The 25,595-nt window shown below is 38.0% G+C and overlaps 1 protein-coding gene across 1 annotated transcript; it reads right to left on the reverse strand.

The window, feature by feature from the left end:
• Window positions 1–4,594: 4,594 nt before the first annotated feature.
• LOC137394455 (tetratricopeptide repeat protein 28-like) lies at window positions 4,595–14,799 on the reverse strand. Its single transcript, XM_068081177.1, has 2 exons — window positions 14,662–14,799; window positions 4,595–7,843 (listed from the first exon to the last, which is right to left on the reverse strand). The coding sequence occupies exons 1-2, from the start codon at window positions 14,797–14,799 to the stop codon at window positions 4,595–4,597; spliced, it is 3,387 nt and encodes a 1,128-aa protein (XP_067937278.1).
• Window positions 14,800–25,595: the final 10,796 nt, after the last annotated feature.

A 25,595-nucleotide genomic window follows, 5' to 3' on the forward strand; every position in this document is an offset into this window, starting at 1 on the left:
ACAAATCATACTATCATGTATAAGAAAATGCAAATTACAAAGTGATCTATGACACAGGCTCTGATAACTGTTTCAACTTACCTGCATCATCTTTCCGATCATACATAGAATGTCATTACCTCGTTTGTGTGTGACAGTATCTTCTACTAGGTTTGTTTCTGATTTGCATACAACACACACTTTGGGAAGAACAGCCGTGCGTCGCGGGATCAGGCTGGAAGACCGAAGGAACTTGGTAGGTGTTGAGCCTGCGAGCGGAGCTATGCCAGACTCAACAGACATCTGTAGTTGCAAAAATATAAACCATATGCAGGAGCGGATCTAGGAAAAAAAGTGTGTGGTGCAAAATTTGTGTAATATATCTAGAGTGGGAGGCGTGCGCTGGACGACCCCCTTACCTGGCCCATGCGCTAGCGGAACTTTTTGAAATTTAGGCATCTTAGAATGAAGGAGAGGTGTGTTTGAGCCCAAAAAAGTGTAATCATTTATTTGCAGCAAACAACAAGTTTAGAGGTAAAAATTGACATTAGATGTGATTAATTAAATTGGCGTTTTATAATGTTCCTTATACTATGTATATCAAAATTACATGTAAATGGAAAGTTAAACATTTGTGCAATAAAATAAAATCAAGACAAAATCAATCACAAAACCTCAAAGCCATTTGGTTTGGCTTTACAGAAATAAGCCATCATCTCTGCAAACTACCATATAAAATGTTTCGTAGTATTAGCTACATAACGATGCTATTATGAAACAGACATATTAGGGCATACATTTTTTAATTGTTGTCTTGTCATCGAAAGAAATGATCCAAAGTTCGTTCTTGAACTTTCTTTTGAGACATTTTGCTTTTAAAATTGCTTGTAGTACTTCCTTCGAAAAAGTTGTGGCTCAATTGGGGATGTTTATTGGGACCACTCTCATTTGTTTATAAGCTAAACAAATTCAGGTCAAAGTTATTAAAACTGGTTCGTTATAACGAGCTCTACTAGGACTTTTTGTTCATTTCCTCCCAAAGCAAGTTCTCAGTGAAATGAATTGTAATTTACTCAATTTTTGATGGATTTTAAATCTTGTTTTTTTAATTTTATGCCATATTTATGGTGGTGCATTTGCACCATATGCACCACAGTAGATCCGCCTCTGATATGGCAATGATATTTAATGAAAAAGAAACAGTAGCATGTTGTGGCTACTTAGATGTAAGATGATCAGTCAGGCGTTTGACAATCACTTATTGTAATCTAATATTCAGAGTTATCCCTCATTGTTACAGGTGACACCAACAGATGATAGTCTAACAATGAGCTGCATAGTTTTGAAAAATAAATGATTAAGTGAAGAGAATGTAGAATGCTTCAATAGAGGAATACATCTACTGCTTGATTGATAATCATTTGATTATTTATTGAAGAACAAAGTAAAATTAGTTTGCTATTTTTTCACCTTAATTTCCTCAGGAGGTTTGAGATTCTTTGCAACTTGAAAAGCTCTCTGATACTTTGATTTGCTGGCAAACCTCATCCAACATCCAGCGTGGTATTTGCATGAGTTAAGCTGTGTGAGCTGTTGGGATGACTAGTCTTTTTGCTATGGATTGCTCAGGCTCTTTGTAGATGGTGCTCCACAGTTCGCAAAAATGCTCGATTATTGTTTTTTGCAATTACTAAGACTTATTAGCTCAGTCGAATGTGGTATTTGATTATAGCGAATTACGCAATCCATGATAGCTATCTTTGGAAATTAGTATAAATAGGAAATAAGTTTTCGACTGCTACTACCAGCGCTGACATGCCGCTGAGCGAGACCGGAAACAGACTACAAACCTAATTGCTATCGGCGTCATTTAGTACCCCCCCCTCCCCCCCCCCCGTACTACAATATAACATAAATGTAGGTCTACAGCTCTGATTAGCTGGTTAGACTGATTGCACACAGCGTAAGAAAAATTTCAATTTTGTATTACTACTCGCCTTTTAATGGCCAATTACTTCAAGCTTATCAACTAAAATAGCGGTAGGAGACTGGGTTAATAATGACTAGATTAGAAATATGCTGAAAGTATTAAGCTACCATAGACCCCATCTTCTGCCCCCTGTTGACACGAAAACACCCTGTGGCCACCAGACTAATGGGAAAAGTCGAAAATAAGTTTTCTTACATGACACGTTCTGATGAGTGCTTTAAACTGAGTCACCCCAAGCAGTCCAAATTAGCAGCAACCATTCTACTATTGCCAAGTAAATGACAAGCTGTTTGATTAGAAAGGAACTGATGACTTGAAACGGTCAATTGATATTGAAATTATGTGTTTGAAAACTTTAATCTGTGTGCAGGAAAAGAAATAATATTTTATTTGCAGACTATCTACAACACGAAATGCAATATTTATGTTGAAAGTGCTGCTAGCTCTATATCAAATATATACATGTGGCAAGGAAGATGCTGTAAGCTTTATAAGATTGTGTAAAAGAACTAATATTCATATGATAATTAAAAGCACAGTGTTTGTTAACACTATGTCAATTAAACTGCCGAAAGGCAAATTATAACTATTTTGTCACATGTTTATGTACTTAAGACTGGTGTGGTTTGGCAAATCGTTAAGGCAACTGTCTAGGATTTTCATTAATCATATTTTCTAGCGTTGTAATTGGTCTTCCTATTCCTATTTGTTAATTAGCGTTCAGTAAAAGTTATGACTCATATTTTAGTAAAGATTATTTATATACTGTATATAATTATATATATATATATATATACATATATATATATATCTATATATATATATATATATATATATATATATATATATATATACAGTCAATCATGGATAACTCGAACTTCAAGGGACCGAGCAAAAGTGTTCGAATTATCAGAGCGTTCAAGTTATCAGAGCACTGTCACAAGTCCATATATTTACTTATTTATTAGTAGATGCATGTACATATACAAACTATAATATAAATCAAAAGCGCAAATGGCTTGTTTCAAATTAAATGCTTCTAATGTAAAGTTTAAAACGTTTTCATGAAAAAGTATAGAGATTTTTCTATCACTTGAGATTGGTTTGTTGTTTGAGGTGATGTTATTGCCAGGACGTTTTTCAGATTGACATTGGCAAAACTTGATCGTTGTTGAAATGCTCAAAAGAAAAGACATTTTTTTCTTTTGGGGTTTTACCCACGATCAATTTTGCCGTTTTTTCTTGAAGTTTATGCAGATTACCTTACTTTACCTGGAATTCGTTAAGAGCAACACTCCGAGGCAGTTCAATTAGAAGTTTTACGAGGTTTTACGTTACATTCTATATCACTCACGCTTTTTTAATAGATACTTATTGAATGTACACACGTATTTTGTGTTTAGGTCAAACGATGAATAGTTTTTTGTAGCTCAGACAACGTATACGTTTAATTACAACATTTTTTAAGACGTTTTAAACATTCAACATTCCGACGTTGATTCAACACGGAATCAACGCCAGAAAACTATTCATCACGGGCTAGTCGGGTCACGCACTCAAGGATTTTCGCCACGCACATACAAAACGACATGCGATTTTTGTTTTGTATGTGCGTGGCAAAAATCCTTGCGCGCGTGACCCGGCTAGCCCGTGCTATTCATCGTATCGCAGTATAAATCAAATTTCACCAAACTTTTAGAAAAGTCATTGACAAAAATATTTTGCCGATGGTGGTAATAACGACGCTTATGAATTACGAAAAAAATGAAGTTTACCTCTATGGCTTTGAATAAAGTGATTTTCTAAAGCGATAACAACCGTTTCGGTAGCCGTTGGGCAAAAAAACAGTTCGAATTAACAGTGTTGAGTTCGAGTTATCTATAGCAATTTATCATTACGTGGGAACGGACCAAAGGAAATGTTCGAATTAACCATGTGTTCGAGCTATCCGTGGACGAGTTATCCATGTTTGACTGTATATATATATATATATATATATATATATATATATATATATATATATATATATGTATATATATATATATGATTATATATATATATATATATATATATATATATATGATTTCTTAAGATGCGTGGCCTTCAATAGACAGATTACGAGTTCTATTGAAACTCTTTATATCTAAAATCAGCTTAATTTGAGATTCATTTAAGATTTTTAAGTTTCACTGATTGATTGTTAATGAAAAGTAACTTATGAATTAAGGTTAAATTATTAGAAATGATCAAGCACATCATGGAGGTTAAAGCATTTTATTTTTGTAATTCCACACACAAAAACATCGTGATAATTGGTTAATGCTATATTTGACCTTAACACAGCCTCTTACCACTGTTCCTGACTTACATCAGACTCATTATTTAAGTTTATAAAGCAGCATATTCTACATTAGAATAGGATGATCCTAGTTAGTAATTGTTATACTATGAATAGTCAGTTATATATTAGTTCTATGTAGTCAGTTGTGTTCTCTTGTTTATATTGATATCTCTATGGAGAGGATGATGTTTGTCTTGTCTTCATAATAGCAAGCATTTTTATATTTTATATTGTCAACTATTGTTATTGTAAATTCTAGCAACATCAACATGGTAAGTGAACTTTCAGTAACCAGCCTTTTGGATGTCTAATGCTTGCTTCTTATATTTTCTCGCATCTCTGTAGTGACCGAGTGAGTCGTGTGCTGAGCTGATGTGTAGGTAACAGTCAACAACATGCTTATGATCTGTGTTCTCTCCATACACAGCCTTTAGCATTTCTAGTGCTTTTTCGTGACATTCTAATGCTTTTCTGTAATCACCCAGTGAGCTGTGTGCTGACCCAATGTTATTGTAGCTGGTGGCAATAATGGTATGGTTGGTGTTTTCTCCATACACAGCTTTTTGCATGACTAGTGCTTTTTCGTAATAATCTAATGCTTTTCGATAGTTACCCAGATAGTGGTGTGCTGATCCAATGTTATTGTAGCTATTGGCAATATCTGCATGATTGGTGTTCTCTCCATGCACAGCTTTTCGTAGGACTAGTGCTTTTTCATAATACTCCAATGCTCTTCTGTAGTCATCCAGTGAGTAGTGTGCCGACCCAATGTTATTGTAGCTAGTAAGAACATCGGCATGGTTGGTGTTCTCTCCATACACAGCTATTAGTATGACTAGTGCTTTTTCATAATATTCCAATGCTTTTCTGTAGTCACCCAGTGAGTTGTGTGCTGATCTAATGTTACTATAGCTAATAGCAATAGTGGTATGTTTGGTGTTCTCTCCATACACAGCTTTTTGCATGACCAATGTTTTTTCATAATACTTCAGTGCTTTTTTGTAGTCACCCAATGAGTTGTGTGCTAAGCCAATTTTACTGTAGCTAGTAGCAATACTGGCATGATTGGCGTTCTCCCCATACACAGCCTTTCTTATCGTTAGGGCTTTTTCATAATATTCTAATGCTTTTCTGTAGTCACCTTGTGAGTTGTGTGCTGAGCCAATGTTATTGTAGCTAGCAGCAATTTCGGCATGGTTAGTGTTCTCTCCATACACAGCTTTATCTATCATTAATGCTTTTTCATAACACGCTAAGGCTTTTCTGTAGTCACCCAGCGACTTGTGTGCTAAGCCCATGTTATTGTAGCTAGTAGCAGTATCGATATGGTTGGTGCTCTCTCCATACACAGCTTTATCTATCATTAATGCTTTTTCGTAATATTTCAATGCTTTTTTGTAGTCACCCAATGAGTTGTGTGCTAAGCCAATGTCATTGTAGCTAGTAGCAATATCGGCATGGTTGGCGTTCTTTCCATACACAGCCTTTTCTATCATTAATGCTTTTTCATAATACTCCAATGTTTTTTCGTAGTCACCCAGTGAGTCGTGTGCTAAACCAATGTTTCTGTAGCTAGCAGCGATATCGAGATGGTTGGTGTTCTCTCCATACACAGCATTTTGTATGACTAGGGCTTTTTCATAACATGCTAAGGCTTTTCTGTAGTCACCCAGTGAGTTGTGTGCTAAGCCAATGTTATTGTAGCTAGCAGCAATATCGACATGGTTGGTGTTCTCTCCATACACAGCCTTTTTTATCATTAATGCTTTTTCATAACATGCTAAGGCTTTTCTGTAGTCACCCAGTGAGTTGTGTGCTAAGCCAATGTTATTGTAGCTAGCAGCAATATTGACATGGTTGGTGTTCTCTCCATACACACCTTTTAGTATGACTAGTGCTTTTTCATAACATGCTAAGGCTTTTCTGTAGTCACCCAGTGAGTTGTGTGCTAAGCCAATGTTATTGTAGCTAGCAGCAATATTGACATGGTTGGTGTTCTCTCCATACACCACATTTTTTATTGTTAGGGCTTTTTCGTAATATTCTAATGCTTTTCTATAGTCACCCTGTGAGTTATGTGCTGAGCCAATGTTACTGTAGCTACAAGCAATATCGACATGATTGGTGTTTTCCCCATATACAATCTTTTCTATCATTAATGCTTTTTCGTAATATTCCAATGCTTTTCTGTAGTCACCCAGTGAGTTGTGTGCTGAGCCAATGTTATTGTAGCTAGCAGCAATATCGACATGGTTGGTGTTCTCTCCATACACAGCTTTATCTATCATTAATGCTTTTTCGTGATATTCCAATGATTTTCCGTAGTCACCCAGTGAGCTGTGAGCTGACCCAATGTTATTGTAGCTAGCAGCGATATTGGCATGGTTGGTATTCTCTCCATACACAGTCTTTTCTATCATTAAAGCTTTTTCATAACACGCTAAGGCTTTTCTGTAGTCACCCAATGAGTTGTGTGCTAAGCCAATGTTATTGTAGCTAACAGCAATTTTGACATGGTTGGTGTTCTCTCCATACACAGCTTTATCTATCATTAATGCTTTTTCGTGATATTCCAATGATTTTCCGTAGTCACCCAGTGAGCTGTGAGCTGACCCAATGTTATTGTAGCTAGCAGCGATATCTGCATGGTTGGTGTTCTCTCCATACACAGTCTTTTCTATCATTAAAGCTTTTTCATAACACGCTAAGGCTTTTCTGTAGTCACCCAGTGAGTTGTGTGCTAAGCCAATGTTATTGTAGCTAGCAGCAATATCAACATGGTTGGTGTTCTCCCCATACACAGCTATATCTATCATTAATGCTTTCTCGTAATATTCCAATGCTTTTCTGTAGTCACTCAGTGATTCATGTGCTGAGCCAATGTTATTGTAGCTGGCAGCAATATCGGCATGGTTGGTATTCTCTCCATACACAGCCCTTTGCATGACTAATGCTTCTTTGTAATATTCTAATGCTTTTCTGTAGTCCCCCAGTGAGTCGTGTACTGAGCCAATGTAACAGTAACTGCTAGCAACATCTCTGTGGTTTTTGTCCTTTCCATGTACAGCCTTTAGAATCTCTAGCGCTTTCTCAGAGACCTGTAATGCTTCTCTATAATTACACAGGGATTGATGTGTTAATCCAATGTTACGGTAGCTGATGGCAATATTAGTGTGGTTAGCATCTACACCATGTACAGCCTTGTGCATCTGTAACCCTTTGGTGTGATACTCTAATGCTTGTCTGTAGTTGCCCAGTGACTGGTATGTTGAACCAATGTTATCGTAGCATTTTGCAATATCTGTGTGGTTGATTTTCTCTCCATACATATGTTGATTAATTTTCAGTCCCTGCAAAAAAAACTTCATTGCTTTTTTGTATTCACATAAGGCTAAATATACTAAACCGATATTATTATATGTGGTGCTCTTATCCCTGTGATTGCTGTGGGGCCCATTTTCCTTATTCGGATCCTTGCTTTTGGGTTCAATTTTACCTTTCATCATATCAGACAGGCATTCATCCTCCTTGACCTGTAGACACACACATGTAACTATAATTTCTTTACATGCATGTACTAGACATTGATAATTATTTGTTACTGATAAACAGATGAAGAGGAAACATGCTAAATTTATATTGATTCCCCACCACTCTAAAACACTTTGTTAGATGTTTAGATAAGTAAGTTAGAAAGTAAGTGTATTATCAGATTTTTCAAGCATACCTAGTAAGTTTATAGCAACTACACACATCCGGGTTACGCTACAGTTGTGGAGTCTCTACCAACTTGTCACAGGTTTAGCAGAACTAATTTATATACATCTCAGTGTTTGTCTGTCATCCATCATTCGTTTGTAAATTTATAGTGATTAACATCTAGGAATGAAAAGTCTGCATTGCACTTGATTCGAACTCAGAACCTCGTGTCTGCAGGCACCTGTATCTAAACATAACACCAAACTATCCTTATCAATTTTAGTTATCTTATCTATTGCTGTGCAAAATCTTTTGGTTCGGTATTGTTTTCTTGCATTACATCGGTTCGGCATATAGGAGTTGTGTTACCGTTTTCACTTGTAGCCGTGATTGTAGGATACAAGTTAGGTATGTACTTTTTATTATTAATTACCATTACTTTTTGCATTTGTTTTTCTTTTGAAAGTTTTTAAAAGAACTATATTCAAAACCTATTTTTTCAGCTTGTCATTTTCAAATTTGCTGTTTCAATTTACATTCCTTCAATTTTCAGTCCCACTAACAACTATTCTTAAGATGAGTCATTAAAAACTCTGAAGACTAAAAACTTTTTACATAGATATTGACAGCTTACTTCACATACGTATGTTGTACTTTCTTGAACAGGAATTGCCTCTAAATTTTTTTCATTTTGTCAGACAAGGTCTCCTTGTGCGCTATACTGTTTCAGGGATATCTTTAGATGCTGCCGATATCGCATTTTGTAAAAGGTCAGCTATATTCAAAATTTTGATAGATAACTTCTGCTCCAAAAGGAAACCTTTTAAACACACACGTTTATTTACTCAGTAGTATTAATTATTCAAAATATTCATAATTTTGATTTTTTTTCAGTTCCTATTAATTGTAGAAGTATTCAATAATTTTTCATTGTAATTATTGCAGGCCGACTTTAGCCATCTATTGTTTATTATTTCTATTTAAACACCTTTAAAATTGCTTAAATTGTTCTCTAAAATCATTTGAACTAATCAAAACACTTTTTACATAGAAAGAAGTTTAAAAACTAGAATGGTAAATGTTGTATATGTTAAATAAAAAAAAGGTTTTGTGCAAAATCTCTTTAATTACCAGAGCATTGCTGGGCATTCAGTTAGTTTATATATATAAATATCAACGTTTGTCTGTCTGCATGTCCAGATATGGCAATGAAATTTTATGAATGAAAAATTCGCTGCGCATTGGATTTGAACTCAAACCTCCAATTACACAAGAAGGGATTTATCCAATACATTACACTGTCCGACTGGCTATACTTTCCAATAAAGGGACGCATACTTTTTACAAATGCCAACCTTTCATGACTTTGTGCTTATTACTGCAGCTGGCATTATGCGTGAAGCCATATCAAAAGAAAAATACGTGCTCATACTTGCAAGAAAATGCTTCAACTCACATAGCCATCATGACTATTGCAATCAGTATTGATCCGTAGTATAGGCAATACAGCCCATACAGTAGAAGTTACAGAGATGAACACAGTACACACAAATAAACAAAACACTTTCAATTAAAAGTTAGAATAATAAATGTCACATATGTTGAGCAATTTTCTGTGCAACATTTTTCATTACCTGTGTGATAGTCAGCAATTCAGCTAGTTTATAAATAGTATCTCAATGTTTGCTGATTGTCATTGGTATGGCCAATTATAGCAATAATGTTTAGGAATGAAAAACCTCACCCCATACTAGATATCAACTCACAACCTCCAGTTTCCCGGATGTGCATTTTATCCATTACACTACACCATCCAACAACTCTAATAATAAATGGTTATATTCTTATTACTCCGGTCAATCAAAGTGCGTTTAGCTTTGCATCCGCTCATCTGAATGTATGCTCTTAGCTGACTTTGGACAGCTATTTAGACAGTGTGGCACAATTATTAAATACGGACAAAACTTTGAATTTTCTCTTTACTTACATTTTTGATGTTATTCCTTTAGGTATTTTGATTAAAAGTAGTTTTTCATAGCTATATTTAATCAATTTCATTCAAAACATTGATGTTTGTATAAACATTGCTCATTTGTGATATATATTTTTTAGATATATTACATGATGCATTTCCTTTGCTCAACAGACAAATATTTAGCTCCTTACGCATGTTTATTATATAAGTTCATTACAGTGTTTGTTTTGTGTATTAGCTTACACAGTTCTTCCTTCGAGTTCCTCAAATCCCTGATTTAATCAATCACACTTTTGAACCAACATGTTTACTGTACCACTATACTGTATCATTATACTGTATCATTATACTGTACCATTATACTGTACCATTATACTGTACCATTATCCTGTATCATTATACTGTACCATTATACTGTATCATTATACTGTATCATTATACTGTACCATTATACTGCACCATTACACTGTACCATTATACTGTACCATTATACTGTATCATTATACTATACCATTATACTGTATCATTATACTGTATCATTATACTGTACCATTATACTGCACCATTACACTGTACCATTATACTGTATCATTATACTGCACCATTACACCGTACCATTATACTGTATCATTATACTGCACCATTATACTGTATCAATATACTATACCATTATACTGTACCATTATACTGTATCAATATACTATACCATTATACTGTATAATTATACTGAATCATTATACTATACCATTATACTGTACCATTATACTGTACCATTATACTGTACCATTATACTGTATCGTTATACTGTACCATTATCCTATATCATTATACTGTATCATTATACTATATCATTATACTATACCATTATACTGTACCATTATACTGTACAATTATACTGTACCATTATACTGTACCATTATACTGTACCATTATACTGTACAATTATACTGTACCATTATACTGTACCATTATACTGTACCATTATACTGTACCAAAATACTGTATCATTATACTGTATCATTATACTATATCATTATACTGTATCATTATACTGTATCATTATACTATACCATTATACTGTATCATTATACTGTACCATTATACTGTGCCAAAATACTGTATCATTATACTGTATTATTATACTGTACCGTTATACTGTACCATTATACTGTACCATTATACTGCACCATATCACTGTACCAATATACTGTATCATTATACTGCACCATTACACTGTACCATTATACTGTATCATTATACTGCACCATTATACTGTATCAATATGCTATACCATTATACTGTACCATTATATTGGATCAATATACTATACCATTATACTATACCATTATACTGTATCATTATACTGTATCATTATACTATACCATTATACTGTACCATTATACTGTACCATTATACTGTATCATTATACTGTACCATTATACTATATCATTATACTGTATCATTATACTATATCATTATACTATACCATTATACTGTACCATTATACTGTATCATTATACTGTACCATTATACTGTACCATTATACTGTACAATTATACTGTACCATTATACTGTACCATTATACTGTACCATTATACTGTACCAAAATACTGTATCATTATACTGTATCATTATACTATATCATTATACTGTATCATTATACTGTATCATTATACTATACCATTATACTGTATCATTATACTGTACCATTATACTCCACCATTATACTGTACAATTATACCATACCATCATACTGTACCATTATACTGTACCATTATACTGTACCATTATACTGTACCATTATACTTTATCATTATACTGTATCATTATACTATATCATTATTATGTATCATTATACTGTATCAATATACTATACCATTATACTGTATAATTATACTGAATCATTATACTATACCATTATACTGTACCATTATACTGTACCATTATACTGTACCATTATACTGTATCGTTATACTGTACCATTATACTATATCATTATACTGTATCATTATACTATATCATTATACTATACCATTATACTGTACCATTATACTGTACCATTATACTGTACCATTATACTGTACCATTATACTCCACCATTATACTGTACAATTATACCATACCATTATACTGTACCATTATACTGTACCATTATACTGTACCATTATACTGTACCATTATACTTTATCATTATACTGTATCATTATACTATATCATTATTATGTACCATTATACTGTACCATTATACTGTACCATTATACTGTATCATTATACTGTACCATTATACTGTATCATTATACTGTACCATTATCCTGTACCATTATACTGTACCATTATACTGTATCATTATACTGTACCATTATACTGTACCATTACACTGTACCATTATACTGTATCATTATACTATACCATTATACTGTATCATTATACTGTATCATTATACTATACCATTATACTGTATCATTATACTATACCATTTTACTATATCATTATACTGTCCCATTATACTGTACCATTATACTGTATCATTATACTGTACCATTATACTATACCATTACACTGTACCATTATACTGCTCATTATACCGTGCCATTATACTGTACCATTATACTGTATCATTATACTATACCATTATACTGTATCATTATACTATATCATTATACTGTGTCATTATACTGTATCATTATACTGTACCATTATACTGTACCAATATACTGTACCATTATACTGTACCATTATACTGTATCATTATACTATACCATTATACTGTATCATTATACTATACCATTATACTGTACCATTATACTGTACCATTATACTGTACCATTATACTGTACCATTATACTGTATCATTATACTGTATCATTATACTATACCATTATACTGTATCATTATACTGTATCATTATACTGTACCATTATACTGTATCATTTTACTGTACCATTATACTATATCATTATACTGTATCATTATAATGTATCATTATACTGTACCATTATACTGTATCATTATACTGTATCATTATACTGTACCATTATGATGTACCATTATACTGTATCATTATACTGTACCATTATATTGTACCATTATACTATATCATTATACTGTACCATTCTACTATACCATTATACTGTACCATTATACTGTACCATTATACTATACCATTATACTGTACCATTATACTGTACCATTATACTATATCATTATACCGTATCATTATACTGTACCATTATACTGTACTATTGTGTAAAGCTATAATTATCAGTTATCCCTCACCCTCCTATATTTCTTAAATAGTTATTACATTTATAAAGTTCTAGAAATTATTAATATTATTATTATTTCACAGTTATGTGTAGTGTAAACATAGTTGGATTATAGTGTTTTTGTAAACATAAGTGGATTATAGTGTTTTTTGTAAACATAATTGGATTATAGTGTTTTTTGTAAACATAATTGGATTATAGTGTTTTTTGTAAACATAAGTGGATTATAGTGTTTTTTGTAAACATAATTGGATTATAGTGTTTTTTTGTAAACATAATTGGATTATAGTGTTTTTTGTAAACATAATTGGATTATAGTGTTTTTTGTAAACATAATTGGATTATAGTGTTTTTTTGTAAACATAATTGGATTATAGTGTTTTTTGTAAACATAATTGGATTATAGTGTTTTTTGTAAACATAATTGGATTATAGTGTTTTTTGTAAACATAATTGGATTATAGTGTTTTTTTGTAAACATAATTGGATTATAGTGTTTTTTGTAAACATAATTGGATTATAGTGTTTTTTGTAAACATAATTGGATTATAGTGTTTTTTTGTAAACATAATTGGATTATAGTGTTTTTTGTAAACATAATTGGATTATAGTGTTTTTTTGTAAACATAATTGGATTATAGTGTTTTTTGTAAACATAATTGGATTATAGTGTTTTTTGTAAACATAATTAGATTTTAGTGTTTTTTGTAAACATAATTGGATTATAGTGTTTTTGTAAACACAATTTGAATAGAATTTAAGTTACTCAAATTCATTGGGTAAAGAAACAGCCAATTAAAAATAAATTTTCTCTGCAAAAACGTTTTCATTGCTCGCGCAGTGCTGGGCATTCAACTAGTGTTATTGTAAAGAAAACTACCGGTTCCTCTTGCCTTCTACAAGACTCAAATAATAACAATGTGTGTTAAGTGGCAATGAGATATATATATATATATATAGGTGATAAATAAATATATACAAATACATGCAAACAAAGAGCATACATGCGGAGAGCGTGTGCGTTACAACTCTGCCTTCCCCATGATTTCTGCTCCCTTTTTATATATTTGCTCGTAGATTGTGCTCCACCCCTTTTTTTTTACCCGGGCCTCTTTCTGGTTCCCCGCTTGTTTCTCTCAAGCCTCTCGGTCTTTTGGTCTCCTCTCTCAGGCCCTGGGTTTACTCTCAATAACCTGGTTCCTCCCAGTGGCCAGGCCTGCCTCAGCCCATTGTAGGCCCTGTCTTATGGCCATGGTGATTGAAATATTTTTTGTTATTAGAACAGCCTTGGGCATTACGCTCTGCCGTTACACTCTCCCACCTAGTGTAGGCCCTGACGGTCATCCACTCTGAGCTAGGAGCAGTGAGTAGTTGCGACTAGAGTTGTTGTTGCGGAGCAGTGTACACTAACTTGGCCAACTCTGCTCCGGCGAATGCCAAGTCTGCTCCTTTCAGGTTTCTGGCCCTGATGAGCTGACTTGTCTGTAGCGTCAGTCATTGCCACTGCCAGCTGTTTGCTAATTCCTGTCAGGATCTCTCTTCTTGTCATCTGTATAGCTTTTTATTAGCTGATGAAACGCCGAAGAGGCGGACTAGTCGCTCCACCCGGCCTTCGAACTGCATTTACTGGGTGGAAGTGTTTTGTACCGATTCGTAAGCCTGATTACTTTTTTATGAGTAGGAAGTCATGTGCTTCTGGTTTTGCTAGACTCAAATAAACCGGGCTAATGGCAGCCTGTGGGAGGCCCTGTGTCGCTGCTCCCTAGTTTTTCTTTCAGCCAAACGCTGAGTTGTCGACTCTCTAGGGGGACAATTTGCCATCGTCAGTGTTGGCTGGCAGGGATGCATCTCCACATTGATGGGCCACCCTGTAGCACGCAAGAAGGACTGCCAGTAGGCTCGGCAAACCAGGGCCACTGCGCCACCCCATTAGGTCATTTGATGTGTCTTCAGGTGATCCATCAGCTGGTCCCTCAAGACGTGTTGGTACTGACAGGGGCAGGCGTATATGGCAAAGTGTTGTGCTAGGTGTTGCCTGCTCATGCGTTCACTCTTGGTGACACCTCAGATGTCACAAGTGCCAGGTTTCCCCATTGCATCCTCCACACAGTCCCAAGGAATGCCGCTGATGTATTGTTTTGTCGGCAAGGTTTCCTTGCGTTCCGGCTAGACCGTGGTTGGTTTCCGCGAGGTGGATGTACGGGGGTTGGTGGCTGAACGGGCTCGGTCTTAGTAATGTATGAGACCTGAACCGGCTTGGTGGCCAACTCAGCCTTTTCCACCTCTACCTAGTCTAGTCTCTCCCGTATCTCCAGCGTTGCCTCGGTGGGTAGGCTTTCTTGCATCTTCTTGAAGGGTATGATTCATGCAGGAACTTTTTGCTGTATCGTAACTAGTTTCGACCAGGTGTGCCTCAACGCTAGCCTCTATGTTGATAACAGATTGTCCCAAGGAGACAGTCTGGTCAGAGCAAATTTTCGAGCTGCCAGGGAGCTCCGCTGCACTTGCGGGGAGTAGGTGGGCCGTGCTCTAGCACGCAGGTGCAGTCTTCTCTCCTGAGTCTAGCAAGCACACCAGCAGCTCCTCTTCCCTATTAAAGTCCATCGTCTTTAACATCTCGATTAAGGAGTAGAGGTCTTCCTCAGAGCTGGCCATATTAAACTCATCAAAAATTTTAGCAGTTTTGTTTGCAAGAACAAATCTGTACTTGACTGGCTCCTTTGACAGTGCAGAAACAAAAGGCGTTATCTCATTCGTGTCATCTGAACCCCTGCTCACTTTAACTTTGGCAGCACTGTCCCTGTTGTGTTCATATTGGCTCTCACAATGGCTGACCACTCACATTCTCCATAACGTTCAGGTGGCCAAGTGTTTCTAGCTGGTTAGGGGTTGTTAACCTAATGACCTCAGGTGATTTTTCTCTTTATGCTAAGAAGTAAGACTGATGTTGGGCTTGCGGACTCAACTGGCACTCCTGAAATTCCATTTTCTTGTTGCTTCAGTTGTTTCCTTAGTTCCCTGCTCCTTTGGAGCTTCTGCAGCCAGCCTTCTAGCTTTCTGCTGAATATGCAAGGAAGGGAAAAGCCTCTGTCTTTGGTTTTACCAGCTCTAGCTTGGCTTTTTTCTCCTGTCTCCTACTCCTTGCCCATTTCATGTTTGGCCCTCTTCTAGGCTTTATGAATGCTGGTGCTTGTTCAAACTTCTCCGGGCAGGTATGGAACGGTTTCTGCCTGTTTTCACTTTGCAGTGAGGACTGGCTTTGTCGATTTACCAGACATGTATGGTTTGGCCAGGCCTTCTTAACTTGGAAGGGCCCTACAAATTTTGCCTGCAGTTTTGGATTGTTCCCTCACTTTGTTCTTTTATTTAATAGCTAGACCCAATCTCCTGGTGCGTTTAGGGGAATCTCCTTTTGGTCCTTTTACTGGATGGCCATCTGCTTCTCTCTGAGAGTCGTGTACGCTGCCTCTAGCCATTTCAGCATTCTTACCATTCATTCATGTGAGGGCTGAGTCTCTGATGATGAAAGATTCAACTCCAGCTGGCCAAGAAGTCGCAACTCCAATCCCCGCATCAGCAGATTGGCTGTTTATCTAGTGCCTTAGTGTAGCGTTCCACGATATGCTTGCATTAGTTGAGGGAACAACTTGTCCCACTCCTCCTGACCTTTGGTCAACAGTAGTGCTTGCAGAGAGTTGCCCAACAGTCGATTGTTTCATTCGACCACAAAATTGGTTTGCGGGTGGTAGGGTGTTGTGCGTGTCTTCTCCACCTGCCAGAGTTGACACAGCTCTGTCCTCAGTTTGCTCTCAAACTGTGCACCCTGGTCAGTGTAGATCTGCTCAGGTAACCCCATGTAGCAAAACACTCGCTCGCCTAAAGCACTCGCCGCCACTGAAGCAGTAGCTTCTGGGAGGGCTATGGAATTCTGCCACCTCGTTAAGTGGTCTGTTAATACCAAGATCTACTTATTCTCTCAGGGTCACCTCTCATCCACCTTATGCAAGGGGCACCCAGCATAGAGCTTATGTCTGTTACCGGCTGTGTTGGTGCCGCTGTGCTTTGCCTCCTGACAGACTGTGCAGCAATTGATCAGTCTCTTTACTTTGGCTTTCATCTTTGCCCAATACCAAGGCAGTCACAGCCGGCTGATCCTCTTACCCACTCCAAGGTGAGCAAGGGCGTGAGTCTGCCAAACAGCCGTTTTCCTAATGGCTAGTGAGCATATTGCACACCATCATGGTTGGCCATTAAGGGAGGTCCGGGTCTCCACTACTCTGCTAGAGTTTAACCTGAAGAACAGACAAATTTTATGCAGTTGACAGAGTTCCTGACCTCTTAGCTCCAACTGCTTCCGAGTCAACTCCTCTGACCACTCGGCAGCACAGTACATGGTTGCCACTGACCCTTGGCCTGTGGTTTGCATCTGTGTCAGTTCCCTCTTGGTGGTTTTTTGAGTTTTTACAAACTGCGCCACAGAGTCCCAGAGTGGCTTTGGTCGATCCTGGGCTAGCTCCACCTGCTGCCAAAGCAGCGAACAAGTTCAATTGGCCGACCGTCTCGTGCGCGATTCTGGCAACTGCCAGCACGGTGAACGGGCTTCCTTTGAGTCTTCCCGAGAGGCACTGACCATCTAAAAAGAGTACCTTGTGAGTCGGTATTTCATCTCTTTGCTCGATGAACTCGCATTGCCGGCAAACGTCACAAGTCTGTCGGCTGAGTCTGATGGCTAAGTCTGTTGGCTGAGTCTGTTAGCTGAGTCAGTCAGCTGAATTTGTCGGCCGAGTCCATCAAGGTTTCCATAGTGCAGACTGGCCCAGTTCTCAAGTGTAAATTTGAATTTGGTCAGAATCTTCAGCTACCTGGCTACTTGGTTGGAAGGCTCTTTTTGGCAAAGCAGATATTGCAAAGAGGCGTGGTCTGTTTGTAGGAAGAACTGCGTGCCATATAAGTATTACTGGAAGTGCTTTACGACCTTTACCATGGCAAGCAGCTCCCTCCGGTCAGGCAATAATTTCTCTCCGCGGAGGTTAGCATTTTACTAAAGAAAGCTATTATGTGTTCAGGTCCTTCTTGCACCTGGAACAGCACCGTGCCAAACTCGCAGCCACTGGCATCCATGTCCAAGATGTATGGGAAATTTAAATGTGGGTATCCCAACACCGGGGCCAAAGCGAGGTGCTCCTTCAGTCGGTTAAACGCCACCTGCTTGTCCTGGCCCGACATCCACTCATCTCCCCTTCTCGTGAGTCGGTTCAGAGGCTGAGATATACTGCTGAAGTTAGGTATGTACTGTCTATAGTACCTTATCGTTCCCAAAAAGCCCTGAAAGTTCGTTTTCACGTCCCGGGGTTGCTTGGGTATCTGTACGACTCCATTAAAACAGCCTGGTTTCATCTGCCATGAGTCCGTGGCTGTCGCGTTTTCCATTAATACCCTCAAACAAGCTTGGTAATAATGTGCTTGTTTAACAGGTTGACGGTGCACCCGATGTCAAGCAGAAACTAGACAGATCGCCCCTGCAACTTCTGGAGACAAAGTAGTAAGTGGGGTGAAGTTGGCTCCGTGCTTGCGGCCGAAGGGGCTCAATACCACTGCTGGCCCAAGCTAAGCATACCTATCTTGTTTGAGAACTTCTGAAGCTGCTGGGGCAGTATTCTGGAATGCTTTTAAGGTCCTACCGGTTTTACTGAATTCAAGGTAGACCTTCGAAAGCGTACCGGGCTGTCGTTCTTTGTCTTGGTTCAGGGGCACGACCCAGGAGCCACACTTCTAGAGCAGGCTCTTGAAGTGTCACATCAAAGGGCGTAGATGACGGAATACAGATTGGCTCAGCCGTATTGGTAGGTGTCTAATGCTGTACTGACCGTTTCTTCTTCCTTCGAGCTGCCGACTTGCATCTAACTGGGCAGCTGGTTGCAACTCAACTCAAGCACGCCGCGGAGTTGAGCCCGTCCTCGTAGGGTCGGGACTCTGGATCCTCCAGGATCTGGTAATAGTTTTAGACAGTCACAGTAGGAGTCCCTTTCACCATAAGCCTGACAGGGGCAGACAATTCCTTTGATGGCTCTTGGTCTTGACATCGGCACTTCGGGTCTGGAGCTGGAGCCTTGGTCAGATCTTTTCAGTCTTGGCCTGGTCAGGCCGCTATGGCGAGGCTTCGACACAGGGTCAACAGATTTTCTTTTGCTAATGGAAAATGGGTTTGGGGCTTCGGTCCACCTAATAGTTGGCACAATTTTTGTGGCCTGCGCTGTTTCCCTAGTATACTGTCTTCTTTAGACAGCGCTGAAACATGTGCTCGAGAGCTCCACAGTCCCAGCACTGTAGAGCATTTGACTCATTCCTCTCTGGAGTCTGGTTTTTCTCTTACTGCAACTTCTGCACTTGTTGGATCATCTGCTCCATGAGTTGGGCTAACTGATCGACAGTCTGATGCTGTACCACAAATGCCTTTTTCTGCATGGATGTCTCTACAGTCTATAGGTAGGTCAATCTCCATTCTGTAGATACAATCCGCAGGAACTTCATTTCGGTGTGCATGGCTTCTTTGAGAGTAATTGCAGTCATAGCCAGCATGTATTGCTGCAGACTGACATGGTGGACCAAGCTGCAAAATTGTTGTTTGGCCATGTTGGTCCTTTGTGGCCGACACGCCACCCTATGCCACCCAGATGGCCTTTCTATTTGGCAATCATGCTTTTGAAGAGAGGTTGCTGCAGCTCACTCAAGGGTGCTCAGCTTGTTGTGAGCCTGCCTTGGCAAGAGGCCAAACCGGGCCCAAAGTGTGTCAAAGACAGCCTCCACACGGTCTGTCCGTAGTCTTCAGCATCCTCATTCAAAGCGGCAGGCAGGCTTTTTTGGTTCAGCCGTTGGTTTTGGCTATCTTCTGGAACCAGATGATAAAGTACTCTATTCCCTGTTGCCGAATGCTGAGGTACTTAAACTGGGAGACTGGGGCTTGGGTCTGGGGAGCCATGGCTAGCCATTTCAGAACCTCTGCCAACTTATCCGTTCCTCTATCAGCGCTCCTAGCAATCTGTGCCCTGTTCATGCTAATTTACTCAGAGAGTTTGACGGGCTCTGGATGACGCTGCTAATGCTATGCTACTGACTTTGCTTATGTCTCTGCGCATGTCATGCTTCTGCCATGCTCATGCCATTGCTGCAATGCTGGTTATGCAGCATGGCTTACCGAGCTCCAAGAAGACTTCTTCATTAGTTGAAAAAGCTTGCCAAACTCCAGGGCGGCGTTGCTCACATGACACGGCCTACCGAGTTCAGGAAAATATTTTTTCCTCCGAAAAAAGCTCACCAAACTTCGGGGTGATGCTGCTCTTGCAAAACCGCCTAATGAGTTTAAGGAAATTCTTTTCAACCACTCACTCTAGCAGAGCTCACCAACCGCTGGGGGACAATAATGCTGCTTCCAGCCCATGGCTTATCAGGGATCAGAGATGCTCTTGCTTTTTGGCTCAGTCTTGTGGAGCCGGGATTATCAACCCTACCACTGCCAACAGTGTAAAAGAAACTGCCGGTTCCCTTTCCTTTTTGCAAAACTGTCAAATAACAACGATGTGTGTTAAGTGGCAATGAGGTATAAATTTACATGCAGAGACATATATATATCCAAAGAGCAAATGTGCTATGACTATGCCTTCCCAACAATTTTTGCTCTCTTTTTATATTTTTGTTTGTATTTTGGGTTCCACCCCATTTTCTGTGTTTTTTTTTACACAAGATGTCCTCCCTATCCCTGCGCTGCTTCTCTTGGTTTTTCGTCTTCTTCTTTCATTCCCTCGGCCTCTTCTCTCAGTCACTCAATTTACTCTTTGTAGCCTAAGTCCTCCCGGTGGCTGGGCCTGCCTCGGTCTCTCATAGGCCTAGTCGTACGACGGTAGTGGTTAAGACATTTATTATTGTTAGTACGACCCAGGTCACTATGCGCTGTCGTTACAGTATTACAAAAATAGATAGTCGCGTAGATTTTTAATTATAATAACGAACAAATGTTTTGCAAAGTTTTATGTAAGAACTTTAGCAGATTCTGTATCAAATGCTTTCAATCATGTTGTATCCATAAACATAAAAGATAAATTTTTTGTAGCAAACCACTAGTTTAGCAAAGACATTTTGGATAAAAATTAATTGTATTGGAGTATATAATAAGCAAGTATTTGAGGAAAGGGCATTCAAAATATAATATAGTATTATATTATATTATATAAAACTAATTATTGTATATTTTATTATTTTGAATATAGAAATTCTATAGTCGCTAGAAATTCCAATGTCATACCGCCCACGACCAAAGTGATATTGGAAAAAAGAAAGGGTACTGATGGTTGAGAAATGCAATATTAGCAGTCAAATAGGATAACTGCAATGGTAGCTGTAATGTACTGGATGTGGGTTTTATTATATACAACAAATAGCAATAATAAAAGGAAAATGTTATATGTTTATATCTCTACTCCTGCAAAAAGAGAATTGCAATATTGGCCAATATTAGAAGTAAGATGCACTGATACTATTAGAATAACCAATATTATTTATATAGTAATAATATAAAACCAATGCACAATTTTTTTTTACATTTCAAAACGGCATAGCTAACAATATCACGAAGTTGTGATATTTATATAGATTTTTAGAAAATCTGTACTACTAGTCATTGTCCTGTAGTCATTCAAACTTATAATTAATTATTGTGATAATCTCATAAGAAACGTTAAAAAAATATCATCCTCATTTGCTGTACTTACACTGCGTTGGACATTAGTTAGAATGCAAAAGTATTCAAATGTGTAGGCAAATGAAAATATTGAAATCAGCAAAAATGAAACGATTTGTACTCCTATGTTAATTGCCGAAACCTTCGGCAATGCTATAGACTGGTGAAAAGTGCACGTTATTTTTTCGTGAAATGCGCAAGACTTTATCGTTCTATTATCTGTCGCTCGGCGTTTCAATTTCCGGTCTTAACTTTTATTAAACCAAGCTTTTCAAGCATTTTGTGGCGATTTTCGTTGAAATTAATCTGTCTATTTGTGTATAATCCAATCAGATGGGTTAGTTTTAGGAATTTGTGGTAAACCTTCAAAAGCTTGGTAACATTTAAATAGGTTTAAATGTGTTTTGTATCGTTATTATACTTTAACGACTTTACAAAATGATGCTTAAATTTGTTGATGAAATTTTTTGACGAGGGTTCGTCTCATTGTTGATGAATAATTTTCGTAAGTTGTGTGCACATGCATTTATCATAAAAACTCCTACACTTCGCTCTGCTCGTTTGTTCGTGGGATAAATATTAATTCAAGCTGTAGACCTAAACTACTGTACATAATTTAAATAACAACAGCAATAATGAAATATGTTTATTATATCTTTTATTATATTGAAATGCAATATTAAAAGTAAATGGCAAGCTGCCGTGTAATATACAATTTGAAAGTTGGTTGTTGGTTAAAATAAATATTAATTCAAGCTGTAGACCTAAACTACTGTAAGTAATTAAACTAACAACAGCGATAATGAAATATGTTAATTATATCTCTGAAATGCAATATTAAAAGTAAAATATATTGTAATATACAGTTTGAAAGTTGGTTGTGTTGAATGTAGAACAGTTTTGACAGCGATAGGCCTATGTAACAGAAATAAATATTAATAAAATAAATATTTAACTATCTCAAACTTATGTTTCACAATAATAAAATAAATATTAATTCAAGCTGTAGACCTAACCTACTGTATGTAATTTAACTAACAACAGCAATAATGAAATATGTTTATTAAATCTCTTATTATATTGAAATGCAATATTAAAAGTAAAATGGCAAGCTGCCGTGTAATACACAATTTGAAAGTTGGTTGGTTGTTGGTTAAAATAAATATTAATTCAAGCTGTAGACCTAAACTACTGTACGTAATTTAACTAACAACAGCAATAATGAAATATGTTTATTATAGCTCTGAAATGCAATATTACAAGTAAAATATATTGTAATATACAGTTTGAAAGTTGGTTGTGTTGAATGCAGAACAGTTTTGACAACGATATGTAACAGAAATAAATATTAATAAAATAAATATTTAACTATCTCAAACTTATGTTTTACAATAATAAAATAAATATTAATTCAAGCTGTAGACCTTGTTAGATTGTTTGTTTGAGGCTGTTGTGCATTAATTCTAGCAGAGAAACTATTCAGTTTAATAAATCAGAACACTTGTGATTTCAGTTTAGACCGTAAAACCTTTCTATTTGTACCGATCAAAATAGTGGACTCGCCACAAATACAACATTTCACCCCGAGATTAATATGAAAGTAATAAACAAAAATAAAACAACGAATAATTGATTGTGTTCAACGTCTCAGCGTGCTGGTTATGTGCGGCTCATCAGAGCTGATAGTCCGAGAGGTATGGCGGGGGTTTAACGATTCTACCGGATCGCGAGACACTCGTGACAGTAGGTGAAGGGGTCTCAGGATTAGCAGCGAGTGAGATAATATCAGAACGGTTGCGTCGTAGGCGACTACCATTATCCATCTGGACCACAGCAGATCTAGTGAGATCATCGGACGGAGTGATGACAACTCCTTCACCACGAGTGGCTCTCATTACCACCGAAGCATCCTTGTTTACCGGGCGAAGCGGAACGGCTTTGTGGGCATCATCGTGACAGGCTTTCGAATTCTCCTTATACTCATCATTTCTAGCCTTGAACACCTCGTGGTCTGGAAGTTGAGGTCTTAGGTTGTCCGGATGGGTGACCACAGCGGTTCGGAGCTTTCTACCCATCAGTAGCTCTGCAAGAGAAAAACCACCAATGATAGGCGATGCTCTGTATGACAACATTGCCAGATATGGATTCGAGTCTTTCTGAAGCATTCTCTTTATGGTCTGAACTGCACGCTCAGCAGCTCCATTACCCCGGGCATAGTGAGGGCTGCTAGTGACATGAGTGAACTTATACTCTGCAGCGAAACTGGAGAATTCTGTGCTAGCATATTGCGGACCATTGTCCGAGACTACTGTATCCGGTATCCCATGCCGGGAAAAGAAGCTCTTGAGTTGGGTGATGATCTTTCTAGAGGTAGTACCATCATTGAGGAGTGCTACTTCTGGATACCTGGAATAATAGTCGACTACCAGTAAGTACACTGCTCCTTTGAACTGGAACAAATCAGTTCCTACTATTTGCCACGGTCTATCAGGAGTGGCGATAGGTCGCAGTGGTTCAACAACTTTGTTAGCCTCAGTTTTACAGACCTGACACTGAGATATCATGTCCTCGATAGCCTTGGCCATAGACGGCCACCATACACTGTTCCGCGCTCTAGATTGACACTTGGTGATCCCCAAGCGGCCCTGGTGAATGTCCTGAAGCACCCTGTAACGCTCCGAGAGAGGGAGTACAATCCTACTTCCAAGCATAAGGAAGCCCTTATTCACTATTAGAAGTTCCTTGCGATCATAGTATGGTCTCAGAGCGCTGTCCACTGAGGACAAATAGTGTGGCCATCCATCTTTCACCAGACTGACTACCTTCCGGAGCCCCTCATCATCCCTCTGAGCAGCCTTCATCTCTTCCAGTTGACTATCCAGACCGTTCAATACCACCGTTTCGTTAACAAAGTGTGTGGCCTCCTCCTCTCTTAGCTCATCAACCTCCTCTCCTCTTGAGATACTAAACCTAGACAGCGCATCAGCTGAGGAGTTACGAACACCAGAAATATGCTGGATTGTATACTGGAAACGTTGCAGTCTCAGCTTGAAACTCTAGATTCGGGGAGGTAACTTGTCCAAGAATCTGTTGCCAAAGAGACTGATCAGGGGTTTGTGGTCTGTTTCGATAACCACACTCTTCATACAAAGTATGTAATGCGAAAACTTTTCCATCGCCCAACATACCTCAAGCGCTTCTTTCTCGATAGCAGCATAGCGCTGCTCTGTCTCAGACAACGACCGACTCGCAGCTGCAACCAATTGTCTTGAACCATCATCTTGAACTTGACTCAAAGTGGCACCCAGTCCATGATTACTCGCGTACGTTGATATGATGGTTTCTCTATGCGAGTTGTAAGCAGCTAACACAGGAGGCTCTTTGAACAGCTCCTTGATGCCTTGGAAGGCATCATCCTGTGCCTCTCCCCATGTCCAAACAATGTCTTTCTGTAAGAGCTCACGGATGGGTTTGCTCACCTCTGCTAGGCGGCAGGAAAATCGGGCATACTGATTCACTAGGCCAAGAAAGCTCCTCACACTTTTAACATCGGTAGGCGTTGGGAAATCCAAAATTCCCTGTATTCTAGGGCCAGCGTGTATACCTTGCTC

This window comes from Watersipora subatra, chromosome 4 (genome assembly GCF_963576615.1).
Source record: "Watersipora subatra chromosome 4, tzWatSuba1.1, whole genome shotgun sequence".
Classification (NCBI taxonomy): domain Eukaryota; kingdom Metazoa; phylum Bryozoa; class Gymnolaemata; order Cheilostomatida; family Watersiporidae; genus Watersipora; species Watersipora subatra.

Excerpts from the sequence above, each read along its gene's own strand:
- LOC137394455 (XM_068081177.1), bottom strand. The coding sequence starts at position 14,799 with ATGACAAGAAGAGAGATCCTGACAGGAATTAGCAAACAGCTGGCAGTG. Across the intron at positions 7,844-14,661 it reads GCCGGAGCAGAGTTGGCCAA|GTCAAGGAGGATGAATGCCT; the intron begins GTTAGTGTACAC and ends GTGTGTCTACAG.